We start from the raw sequence: 13,805 nt of genomic DNA, 5'->3' as shown, positions 1-13,805 counted from the left end.
AAATAAATAAATATTAAAAAAAATTAAGGGGTACCTGGGTGGCTCAATGGATTAGGTATCTGCCTTCGGCTCAGGTCATGATCTCAGGGTCCTGGGATCGAGTCCTGCATCAGGCTCCCTGCTCAGTGGGGAGTCTGCTTCTGCCTCTCACTCTCCCTCTGTGTTCTCTCTCTCAAATAAATAAATGAAATCTTAGATGTAGATGAGGGGGTTGAGAGTGGGGGTCACCACAGTGTAGAAAAGACTTAGGAACTTGCCTCCCTTCTGGGAGAAGTGACTCCGGGGTCGAATGTAAACGGCAGTGACACTGCAGTAGAAGAGAAAGACGACCACCAGGTGGGAAAAGCAGGTGCGGAAGGCCTTGCTTCTTCCCTCCAGGGACGGGATAGCCAGCACCGCCTGGGCTCTGCGCCCGTAGGAGACAAGGATGAGCAGGAGCAGCCCCATCAGGAAGACGGCACCAATCACTGAGATCTGGAGCTTGTTGATATGTGTGTCTCTGCAGGCCAGGCGGATCAGCGCAGGGACCTCACAGACAAAGTCGTCAACCCGGTGGTGATGGCAAAAGGGGAGTTTCATGGTGGTGGGAGACGGCACCAGGGTGCCGAAAATCCCACTTGCCCAGACCAGGAACGCCAGCTTGTGACACAGGGGCGGGTGCATGATTACTGCATAGTGCGGGGGTCGGCACACTGCCATGTAGCGATCGAAGGCCATGATCAGCAGCAGCACACGCTCTGCAGCTCCCAGTCCCAGGAAGATGTAGAGCTGGACTGCACATCCCAGGTAGCTGACGGTCTTGTCCGAGCCCCAGAAATTGACCAGCATCTGGGGGATGCAGCTGGCGGTAAGGCAGAGGTCCAGGATGGAGAGGTGGGTGAGGAAGAAGTGTATGGGGGTGTGCAGGTGGGGGTCTAGGTGAGACAGGAGTATGATGGTGGCGTTGCCCACGAGGGTGACTGTGTAAAAGACAGACACAGTCACAAATAGGGTCATTTCTAGCCTGGGCTTATCTGAGAAGCCCAAGAGGATGAAGCCGTCTGGGATGGTGCCGTTGGCATATGTATCCAGCGCCCACCTCGACCTGCAAGGAGCAACACACCAATTAGAATATCACCTCCAAGACGTAGAGAAAGTGATTTTTGATTTTAGAAAATTGCCCTTTCTTTGTTAATAGTTTCTCTAAGCTTTGACTGGCTTTTCTTTTATCTCTATCCCTTTTGGGACATTTTCATCTGTTAACTTCTTCAAACTTGGATGGTTTTGGCAAACTCCTAGAACATGACACTGTGGTGTATTATTATTTAAAACTAACCCTTCCCACTATGGACAACTTATGCCAACAAACTGGATAACTAGATAAAATGGAGAAAAACTTTAGAAACATACAAACTACCAAAACTGAATCAGGAAGACATAGAAAATCTGAATAGATCAATTACTATTATAGAGAGTGAATCAGTAATAAAAAAAATCTCCCAAAAAAGAAAAACCTAGGACTAGATGTCTTCACTGGTGAATTTTACCAAACATTTATAAAAGAAATAACACCAAACCTTTTCAAACTTTTCCAAAAAAATCAGAGGAAGGAAAACTCCCAAATTCATTTAACAAGTGCAGCATTACCTTAATACAAACTCCAGATAAAGACACCACCAGAAAAGAGAACAACAAACCAATACCCTGATGAATATAGATGCAAATATTCTCAGTAAAATGCTAGCACACTGAATTCAGCAGCACGTTAAAAGGATCATGTCCCACAATCAGCAGAACTTATCCCTGGGATGCAAGGGTAATTTAATATATGCAAATCCATCAATGTGATCCATCACATTAATACAATGAAAGACAAAATTATACAATCATTTCACTACAAGTGGAATAAATATTTGACAAAATTCAATATTGTAAATAGAATCATTCTTTTTCCAGATAATTCATCATTAGTGTATAGAAATATTACTGATTTCTGTTTGTTAACTTTGTGCCCTGAAACTTTACTGAATTTATTAGTTTTTTGGTGGAGTTTTTATGATTTTCTTTACATAAAGTCATGTCATTTTACTTACAAAACCACAGTTAGGAACATTTTACTTCTTCCTTTCCAATTCTGATGGCTTTTGTTTCTTTTTCTTGCCTGATTATTTCAACCTATGTCAAGGAATTTTTTTTTCTATTTTTTCCTTTTAGGAGTTTTATGGTTTCAGATCTTACATTGAAGATTTTAAACTATTTTGAGTTAACTTTTGTCAGTGATATAAAACAGGAGTCTAATTTCATTCTATTGCATGTGAATATCCAATCTTTCCAGCATGATTTCTTGAAGAAACTGTTTTTTTGTGTGTTAGTTTTGGGGCTCCTTCATCAAATATTAGTTGACTGTATATGCAGGTTTTATTTCTGGGTTCTCTATTCCATTCTTTTGATGTAGTTACCTGTTTTTATGTTAGTACCACACTGTTTTGATTACTATGACTTTATATTATAGCTTCAAATCACGAAGTGTAATGCCTCTTGTTTTATTCTTCATAATTGTTTGGCAATTCAGGGTCATTCGTGGTTCCAAATAAATTCTAAAATTGATTTTTCTACTTCTGTAAAAATGCCCCAATGAATTCTTACAGGATTGCATTGAATCTATACATGGCTTTTTGGTAGTATTGACATTACAAGAATATTAGTTCTTCTAATTCACAAACACAAGATATCTTTCCATTTATTTGTGTCTTACACTATTTCTTTCTTTCATTGATGTGTTATAATTTTTAGAGTAGAGATCTTTCACCTCCTTTGTTAAGTGTCTTCTTAAGTATTTTACTGTTTTGATGACATTGCCTCATCAATCTGGCTAGAATTTTCAGTACTATGTCGAATAAATGCAGTGAGAGAGTACACTCTTTTCTTATTGTTGATCTTAGAGAAAAAGCTCTCAACTCAACCTTTTAAAATTGAGTACAGTGTTAGCTGTGGGCTTTTCATAGATAGCCTTTATTACTTCAAGCCACATTCCTTCTATACCTAATTTGTCAAGAGTATTTTTTTGAATAAGCTGGCAATTTTTTTTGAATATGACACATAAAGCACAAGCAACATAATAAAAAATAAACAAATGAACACACATCAAACTAAAAAGTTTCTGCACAGCAAAAGAAATAATCAACAGAATGAAAAGGCAACTTGTGGAATGGGACAAAATATTTGCAAATCTTGTATCTGATAAGGCGTAAATATCCAGAATATATAAAGAACTCATACAACACAACACAACACACACACACACACACACACACACACAACTAAGAGATGAGCAAAGGACCTGAACAGAATTTTTTCCAACAAAGATATACAAAAGGCCAACAGGTACATGAAAAGATGTCCAACCTCACTAGTTGTTAGAGAAACACAAATCAAAACCACAATAAGATATCACCTCATGATTGTTGAAATAATCATGAAAAAGACAAGGGATAACAAATACTAGATGTGAAGAAAAGGGACCCTTGTTTACTCTTGGTGAGATTGTAAATTGGTATAGCCACTATGGAAAACTGTATAGGATCTTGAAAAAATTAAAAATATTCCTACTATATGATGCAATAATTCCACTCCTGGGAATATGGCCAAAGCAAATGAAACAATAACTCTAGAAGATATTTGCACCCACATGTTCATACTAGCCCTATGTACAATAACCAAGACACAGAAACACCCTAAGTGCCCACTGACAGATGACTAGATAAAGAATTTGTTATATAGGCCATAATTAGATATAAGAAAATTGTAAGTAAAAGGATGTGAAATATGATGCATATACATAAAACATGGAGGGAGTAAAAAAAAAGAAAGAATCTTTTAAAAATGTGTTTGAACTTAAATGATCATCAACTTAATATAGACTACTATATATTTAAGATGTTATATATGAACCTCATGGTAACCACAAACCCAAAACTCATGCTAAATAGATAAAAAATGAAAGGAAAGAGCCAAATGTAACACTTCAGAAACTCATCCGTTATAGTGAAAAAGAGCAGGAGAAGAAAGGAACAGAGAAAAACTACAAAACAATGAGAAATCAATGAACAAAATGACAATACGTACGTACCTATCAATAATTACTTAAGATATAAATGACCTAAATGCTCCAATCAAAACACATAGGGTGGTAGAACGAATTTAAAAAAGAAATCTATATGCTGCCTGCAAGAGACTCATCTTAGACCTAAAGACACAGATAGACTAAAAGTCAAGAGATGGAAAGATCTTTACCATGCAAATGGAAACAAGACAACAACAACAACAAATGGGGTAGCAGTGCTTATATCAGGCAAAACAGACTTTAAAACAAAGACTGTGACAACAGACAAAGAAAGGCATTACATAATGATAACATAACAGATACATAGAGAACAGTCTGTCAAACAAAACAAAACACACATACTTTTCAAGTACACATAGAACGTGCTCCAGAATACATCACGTATTAGGCCATAAAACAAGCGTCAATAAATTAAAAAATACTGAAATCATACCATGCATCTTCTCTGACCACAACAGTATGAAACTAGAAATAAATCACAAGGAAAAAAAACCTGGAAAAAAGCAAAAAATTGTGGAGGCTAAAAAACAAGTTACTAAACAACCAATGTGTCAACATACCAATCAAAGAAGAAATTAAAAAAAATACATAGAGACAAATGAAAATAAAAACACAATGACCTAAACTCTTCAGAACACAGGGAAAGCAGTTCTATGAAGGAAATATATAGTGGTGTAGGCCTACCTCAAGAAGCAAGAAAAAGCTCAAATAAACAATCTCAAACCTCATAGCTAAAGGAACTGGAAAAAGAAGAACAAGTAAAGCCCAAGGTGAGTAGAAGGAGGGAAATAATAAAGATTAGAGCAGAAATAAATGATATAGGGACAAAAAACAATAGAAAAAATCAATGAAACCAAAAGCTGATTCTTTGAAAAGATCAACAAAATTGATAAACCTTTAACCAGACTCATCAAAGAAGAAGAAAGAAAGAAAGAAAGAAAGAAAGAAAGAAAGAAGAAAGAAAGAAAGGGAGAGAAAGGACTTAAATAAACAAAAGCAGAAATGAAGGAGGGGAAATTACAACTGACACCACAGAAATACAAAGAATTCTAAAAGAATACCATGAAAAACTATATGTCAACAAATTGGACAACCTAGAAAAAGTGAATAAATCCTAGAAACATGCGATCTTCCAAAAATGAATCAGGAAGAAATAGAAAATCTGAACAGACCAATTACTAGTAACAAAAGTGAATTGGTAATCAAAAAACTACTAAAAAAAAAAACCTCCGGGACCAGATGGCTTCACAGGTGAATTTTACCAAAAATTTGAAGAAGAGTTAATACCTATTCTCAAATTATTCAAAAAATGTAGAAGAGGAAGAAAAGCTTCCAAATTCATTCTATGAGACAAATTCATTCTATGAGACCAGCATAGCCCTGATATCAAAATCAGACAGACTCCACAAAGAAAACTACAGACCAGTATCCTTGATGAACATAGATGTAAAAATCCTCAACAAAATATTAGCAAACCAAGTCCAACAATACATTAGAAGGATCATTCACCATGATCAAGTGGGATTTATTTCAGGGATGCAAGAATGGTTCAATATTCACAAATGAATCCGTGTCATACATCACATCAACAAAACAAAGGATAAAAACCATATGATCATCTCAATAGATGAAGAGAAATTATTTACAAAATCCAACATCCATTCCCAATGAAAATGCTCAACAAAGTGGGTTTAGAGGGAACATAGCTCAATATAATTATTGCCATATATGAAAAACCTATAGCTACCATCATAGTGGTGAAAAACTAACAGGTTTTCCCCTAAGGTCAGGAACAAAACAAGGATGCCCATTCTCACAACTTTTATTCAACATAGTACTGGAAATCCTGGCCACAGAAATCAGAAAAGATAAAAACATAAGAGGCATCCATATTGGTAAAGAAGGAGTTAAACAATCATTATTTGCAGATGACATAATACTATACATAGAAAATCCTAAATACTCCACCAAAAACTACTAGGAGTAATAAATGAATTCAGTAAATTTGTAGGATATAAAATTAACATAGAGAAACAGGTTGCATTTCTATACACTAATAATGAAGTCACAGAAATGGAAATTAAGAAAACATTTCCATTTATGGTTGCACCAAAAATGATAAAATACCTAGGAATAAACAACAAAGGAGGTGAAAGACTGTACTCTCAAACTATAAAAAAATTGATGAAAGGAATTGAAGATGGCACAAATAGATAGTCCATGCTCATGATTTAGAAGAACTAATATTGTTAAAATGCCCACAATACTCAAAGCAATCTACACATTTAATGCACTCCCTATCAAAAGATCAACAGCATTTTCCAAAAAACTAGAACAAATAATCCTAAAATTTGTATGGAACCACAAGAGACCCTGTATAGCCAAAGCAATCTTGAGAAGGAAAAAATAAAGCTGGAGATATCATAATTCCAGATTTCAAGGTATAATATAAGGCTGTGGTAATAAAAACAGTGTTATACTGGCACAAAATAGATTCAAAGATCAATGGAATGGAATAGAAAGCCCAGAAATAAACCCAAACTTTTATGATCGATTAATCTATGATAAAGAAGGCATGAATATACAAAGTCAGTCTCTTCAACAAATGGTGTTGGGACGAGATAGCTACATGCAAAGCAATGAAACTGGACCATTTCTTATACCATACACAAAAATAAACTCAAGTTGGATCAAAGACCTAAAAGCAACACCTGAAACCATAAAAATCCTGGATGAGAGCACACGCAATAATTTCTCTGACATTGGCCATAGCAACATTTTTCTAGATATGTCTCTTGAGGCAAGGGAAACAAAAGCACAAATAAACTCTTGGGACTTCCTCAAAATAAAAAGTTTCTGCACAGTGAAGTAAACAATCAACAAAACTAAAAGGCAACATACTAAATGGGCATATTTGCAAGTGATATATTCAATAAAGGGTTAATATACAAAATATTTAAGGAATTATAGCACTCAGCATCAAAACAAGCAAACAATTCAATACAATTAAAAAAGGGGCAGAAAAAGTGGATGGACATTTTCCCAAAAAAGACATATAAATGTCCAACAGACACATAAGAAGATGCTCAAAATCACTCATCATCAGGGAAATACAGATCCAAACCACAGTGAGATCCCACCTCACACTGGTCAGAATGGCTAAAAATTAACAACACAAGAAATAACAAATTTTGGCAGGGATGTGGAGAAAAAAGGAAATCTCCTCATACACTGTTGGTGGAAATGTAAATTGGTACAGCCACTGTGGAAAACAGGAAGGAGTTTCCTCAGAAAGTTAAAAATAGCAATACCATATGATCCAATAATCCCACTACTGAGTATGTATCCAAAAAAACTAAAAACACTAATTTGAAAAGATACATGCATCCCTATATTTATTGCAGCATTGTTTATAATAGCCAGGATAAGGAAGTGATCTCTGTCCATTGATAGACGAATGGGTAAAGAAGATGTGGTATGTGTGTGTGCGTGTGTGCATGTATGTGTAATGGAATATCACACAGACATTAAAAAAAACTGTGCCATTTGCAACAACATGGATGGACTTAAAGCGTATTATGCTAAGTGAAATAAGTCAAACTGAGAAAGAAAAATATCATATGATTTTACTCACATGTGGAAATTAAGAAAAACCAAATAAACAAACAAGCAATAGCAGAATCAGAGCTACAAATACAGAAAACACACTGATGGCTGCCAAAGGGATGGAGGGTGGGGGTGTTCAAAATGGGTGAAGGGGAGTGCGTGGTACAGGCTTCCAGTTACAGAATGAATAAGCCACGGGGATGAAAGATACAGTCAATGGGAATATAGTCAGTGGATTTGTAATAGTGTCATATGGTGACAGATGGTTAGCTACGCATAACATATAACCTTGTCAAATCACCAACTTGTACACCTGAAACTAATGTAACATTTTGTGTCAACTGTATGCAAGTAAAAAATTAAAAAATAGAATTTGTGATATATATATACATGATGGAACATTATTCAGCCATAAAAAGAGGAAATCTTGTCAATTATAACAATATTGATGGACCTTGAGGACCTTTTAAGTGAAATTAGATGGAGAAAGACAAGTACTGTTGATCTCACTTATATGTGAAATGTAAAAAAAACAAAAACAAAAACAGAAAACCACAAACTCCTAGAGAAAGAGATGAGATTTGTGGTTACCCCAGATTTGTGGTTGGAGGTAAGGGCAATTGCAGGAAGGTGGTCAACAGTTACCAGCTTCCAGTTATAAAGTAAGTTAGCACTGGGGATGTGTGTATAAATGATGTGTAATTCTGCTGTAGGCTGTATAGGAAATTTGCTGAGAGAGTAGATCCTAAGAGTTCTCATCACAAGGAGAGAATTTTTTCTCTCTCTCTCTCTCTCTCTTTTTTTTTTCCTTTTTGTTATTGTATCTGTATGAGAAATGGGTGTGATCATTTCATAATATATGTAAGTCAAACCATGATGCAGTAACTTATACAGTGATGTGTAAAAATTATATCTTAATAAGCTGAACAACAACCTACCTACCTTTGTCATCTTTTCGGAAATAGCATCATTTGATTCTTCTACCCTTTTCTTTAGAATCAAGGCTACCCTTTTGTTTCTGCTTACATTATTTTAGGTTGAAATTTGTGTTTTCTATCTGGAAAAAATAAACAACTCCAAACAAATCCACTTTTGTGCTCATTCTGAGTCATGTCTACCTTTTTCCTAATGAGCAGAATTTGACATCTAATGTGTCACTCAGTGGTATTTCCATTGATCATTGATGAAACCACCATGGTTTTGAGAACTAATGATGTGTTTTATGACAGTGCATGTTCTGTGCTCTCCTATTTGAAGTTGTGACAGAGGTTGGCAACAAACAGCCACACAGGTGTTCTCTTCCCACGTCTGGAAGAGCCTAGACCAGGGGATCTCAGAGCATATTAATTTACTAGATATGCTTGTCCCATTTGGCCCTCACTCCATGGAGTTGGCCATGTCTTTTCCTAATATACATGTCTGCAAGTCTCAACTTCTTATGCGACTGCTGACTATGCCACTTCACTATGTGAGGGTCTCTGGGGTATGAGGTGTTATTACTACTGCAGTGTCTTTCCAGATGGTCTTGCTTGTGCAAACCGCCTTAGAGTAGGGCTAAGAACACCTTAGTCTGTTCATTGCAAGTCTTTCCTATGCAACCAGCACTGGGCGGTCCGACAGGCTGTGCTCTGGATCTGAACTCTGCCAATACCCCAAGGCAATGGCTTTGTGGTTCCTTCTCAGGAAATTGGTCCCTACACGTCCCTTTCCTGCCCCATCTTTCTACCTGTCCAGTCTTAATTCATGTAAAACCCCAGTTGTAGTGATAGGTAGTGATAAGCTGTAGAGAATCTGGGCATAACTTTGGGCAGGCTAGCCAATCTAAAACAGAGCAGAGGCACAACAAAAGGAGTATCCACTGAGGAAAGAGCACTCTCTCGCCTAGAATTTGTGCGCATGTGGGGTGGACTACGAAGTATTTCTGTGGTGCATATTTGGACCTCATGATAGAATTTGGTCCCCCATTGCACCTGCATAGTGATCTGACAATTCTCCCGCCATGCCATTTGCTGACCTCACTGATCCTCTCCACTCGTGCATGCAAGGGCTCCCACCTTCCCCCTGGATGCCCTCCAGCAACCCTGATGATGAGGACATCATGGCATCTGCTACCTGTAAGGACTTAGAGAAATTAGTTTTACAACAGCTACTTGGAATTTAGGGAAATATTCTCTTGGCTGCTACCTAACAACGTAATATACTTACATTTCTCTCCCCATCTGCACCTAAATATTTGAATTGCCAACAATTTTCAGTTTGTACTGTCAATGCATATCTGCTGTAGTTTTTATTAATATTTAAATTATTAATATATTAAGTTCTAGTATTAATCGAATGGATATTGAATCTTAATGACAAAATAAATGCATCTTATTTTTTCACTTTTACTCATGTAATTTCATGCCCAATCCCATTTTCATTCTTATGTGGCAGTTGGCTATGTCCTCTTATAAGTGGCTAAGCTACATGTCTACATGTTGTGGCAAGCGCCTGGCACTGGACACTCAAGGGGCAGATTGCTCTGCCCTTAGCTGCAGATATTGATTTCTGAAGTTTCTGAAAATGCAGAGAACCATTGAGCAGGGAAAACACATACACTAATCTCATAACACAATCCCTGGAATGTGTTCCTTTCCCCTTTCCCCCTCAGCCCATCGAATCATCGCCATTCCCAAAGACATCACTTAGGTTCCCATTTCTTTCTCAGAGGATTTTAGGGTATAGTATTTCAGCCCAGGTTTGGTCACTGCGTGAGCAGCGGAGTAAATGACTTACCTCCAGAACACCATAGTTGTTGAAGGGGGGCTGGGATTAGAGACCTGCTTTTATTAGTATCTCGGTGCACAGAATCCGGGAGAGATAACGGCCCTGCAAATTTCCTGCCTATCCCAGAAAGACTCCACCCGCTGATGAGGCCACTGAGACCTCTTCCTAGACGAACATTAGCCTTTCATCTGAGTGTCTTCTGTGGTGGGCTCTCTGTCATCTCAGTGCTTATCTGCTTCTGCTCTGAGCGATCAGGGATGGGGACCCTTGGGGGTACACCATGGAGGACTTCCCTCCTGTCTTCCAAGCTGCTTAAATCAGACTTGTTCATAGATCAATTCTGTCAGTAGAAGGCTCAATAAATCCTATTGGCCTTTGGAGTCTTGTCCTCAGCCCGGCTCCCATCCTCATGGTTTCCTCTGGCTAGGTGTCTGCATTGGGAATGTAGTGTTTTCTTCCTCATGGAGAAAAGTGAAAGATGCTCAGAAGAGACACTGAGATCCAGTGGAAAGGATTTCTTATATGTTGTTTATTCTAAATTTTATGTATGCTTGTATAAGAATATTCATAATACTAAATTCTCTATACCCTGTGTCCCTGCAGTAGTCACAGTCATGGTTTTATGTGTGTTCATGAGGTCACATGCAAACTCAACTATATATGTTAATTTCCCCCCCTAAAGTTGGAGAGAAAATGATAGGCTCAAAAACATCAAGGGGGCAAATCAGGCCTTGGGTTTTCACTTTCTTCTTCTCCTTACCATCGCAAAGACAAAACAGTACAAAAACCAAAAACCACATTATGTTACGGGGTCAACACTGTGTTTTTAAAAAGCACAACAATATTTTGTAAGTTTTTACCAACTAGTTGTCAAAGATTGAGAACATGACTTTGCCTTTCAGATACTCGGTTTTCTCTTCCTGAACCCTCTGGCCTTGGTTAGAGGATTACCTGTCTGCCCATTGCCACCTGAGATCTTGCCGTGGTTACACGTCAATGGATCACTAACAACAATGGTGCTTAATGTCTGAGAAGAGAACGTATCTGGTTATGACTGTAAATTTTGCAGCTGTTTGTTCAGCTAGGGCTTCTGCCTCTCCAGGGAGAGGTCTGGTCACCGGCATTGTTTACAGTGACCTCATACACATCTTTGCCTCATTCATCGTGCACATGACTGCCAGGGCCCCTAAGGAAACACCAGCCATGAGACTGTATTTGGGGGCCTGAGAAGAGAAGGTAAGAGGTGAAAACTCCCTTGAAGGGAATGAGGAGACTGAGGGGGAGCAGGACTCTATGGGAAGGCTCCTGCTGGGAGAGGAAGGGATAGAAAGTGGACATTTTGATGGGTTTTTGGAGTAGGGGTGTTGGGGTCTGGAACCATCAGCCAAGAAAGAATTCTTGAGATGGCTTTGGTGCAAAAAGGTGGTTTTATTAAAGCACAGGGGCAGGCCCGATAGGTAGAAAGAACTCCTGCTCTGGGATTGTGAGAGGTGTCTGATTACATACCTTGGGATTGGGGGGGAGTAAAGGTAAGGGAAGTTCCAAAAGGACTCTCATCTGCTGAAGACTCACAGGATGCTGGAGGCCTGGCTATGGTCAAGCTGAGGTGATTTTTCCCTCTAGTGAGGCATTAACGTTAACACATTTGGGAGCTTCCTGAAGGAATCATATACTCTGCCTGCCTCAGGTATTTGTCAATGAGCTGCAGGTTAGAAGGACATTTAATTTTACCTACATTTCCTTCTGCCTTTGTTTCCCACATCAGTTTCCTGTTGGGTTTTGTTTTCTCCTTCTGGAGCCCTAGGTTTGAAAAGCTTGAACAGGTGTCCCTTTTCTAGTACCACAGCAAGTCAGGGCCCCTGAGCCAGATTCTGTGGGACAGAAATGGCCAGCTGACCCTCACCGAGGGAGGGACCGCACAGATGCCAGCTTCAGAGCCATGCCCTGGAGTCCACCTACATCCCCGACCAAAAATAATCATGAACATGTACTCTGTGTAGGTGCTTAGAAATAACTATCAGGGTCAGGAATGGTTTCTTCTACACTACTGAATGAACAGAAGCTTCAACCTCAGTGGGGAAGCTCCAGGGACATGAAAAATCACAGGAATGAAAAACACACTTCAGAAGATTGCAAAAATGTCTAACAGGGAAATCCATAGACACAGAAAGTGGCTTAGGGCCGGAGGGGTATGTGGTGGAATGGAGGTTTGGGGGTGACGGCCAGGGTTGGGTGTGTGTGTAGTGGAATGGAGGTTTGGGGGTGATGCCTAAGTGGGGGGTGGATTTTTTTTTCTTTTTTTGTTGTTATGTTAATCACCACACATTACATCATTAGTTTTTGATGTAGAGTTCCATGATTCATTGTCTGTGCATAACACCCTGTGCTCCACGCAGAACGTGCCCTCTTTAATACCCATCACCAGGCTAACCCATCCCCCCACCCCCCTCCCCTCTGGAAACCTCAGTTTGTTTTTTCGGAGTCCATCGTCTCTCATGGTTCGTCTCCCCCTCCAACTTACTCCCCTTCATTCTTCCCCCCTGCTATCTTCCTCTTTTTTTTTTTCTTAACATATATTGCATTATTTGTTTCAGAAGTACAGATCTGTGATTCAACAGTCTTGCACAATTCACAGCGCTCACCATAGCACATACCCTCCCCAATGTCTGTCACCCAGCCACCCCATCCCTCCCGCCCCCCACCACTCCAGCAACCCTCAGTTTGTTTCCTGAGATTAAGAATTCCTCATATCAGCGAGGTCATACGGCACATGTCTTTCTCTGATTGACTTATTTCACTCAGCATAACACCCTCCAGTTCCATCCACGTCGTTGCAAATGGCAAGATCTCATTCCTTTTGATGGCTGCATAATATTCCATTGTGTATATATACCACCTCTTCTTTATCCATTCATCTGTCGATGGACATCTTGGCTCTTTCCACAGTTTGGCTATTGTGGACATTGCTGCTATAAACATTGGGGTGCACGTACCCCTTCGGATCCCTACATTTGTATCTTTGTGATAAATACCCAGTAGTGCAGTTGCTGGATCGTATGGTAGCTCTATTTTCAACTGTTTGAGGAACCTCCATACTGTTTTCCAGAGTGGCTGCACCAGCTTGCATTCCCACCAACAATGTAGGAGGGTTCCCCTTTCTCCACATCCCCGCCAACATCTGTCGTTTCTTGACTTGTTAAATTTAGCCATTCTGACTGGTGTGAGGTGGTATCTCATTGAGGTTTTGATTTGGATTTCCCTGATGCCGAGCGATGTTGAGCACTTTTTCATGTGTCTGTTGGCCATTTGGATGTCTTCTTTGCAGAAATGT

General features: G+C 39.0%; 1 protein-coding gene across 1 annotated transcript; it reads right to left on the bottom strand.

Moving 5' to 3' along the window:
- Positions 1 to 192: 192 nt before the first annotated feature.
- Positions 193 to 1,032, bottom strand: LOC114201999 (olfactory receptor 2H2-like). Its single transcript, XM_028094985.2, has one exon. The coding sequence runs from the start codon at positions 994 to 996 to the stop codon at positions 193 to 195; it is 804 nt and encodes a 267-aa protein (XP_027950786.2). The 5' UTR covers positions 997 to 1,032.
- Positions 1,033 to 13,805: the final 12,773 nt, after the last annotated feature.

This window comes from Eumetopias jubatus, unplaced genomic scaffold (genome assembly GCF_037043125.1).
Source record: "Eumetopias jubatus isolate StellerSeaLion01/CBP00866 unplaced genomic scaffold, mEumJub1_p1.0 scaffold_30, whole genome shotgun sequence".
Lineage (NCBI taxonomy): Eukaryota > Metazoa > Chordata > Mammalia > Carnivora > Otariidae > Eumetopias > Eumetopias jubatus.
Note: the sequence above shows the minus strand (reverse complement) of the source record. Positions and strands in the feature narration are given on the sequence as shown.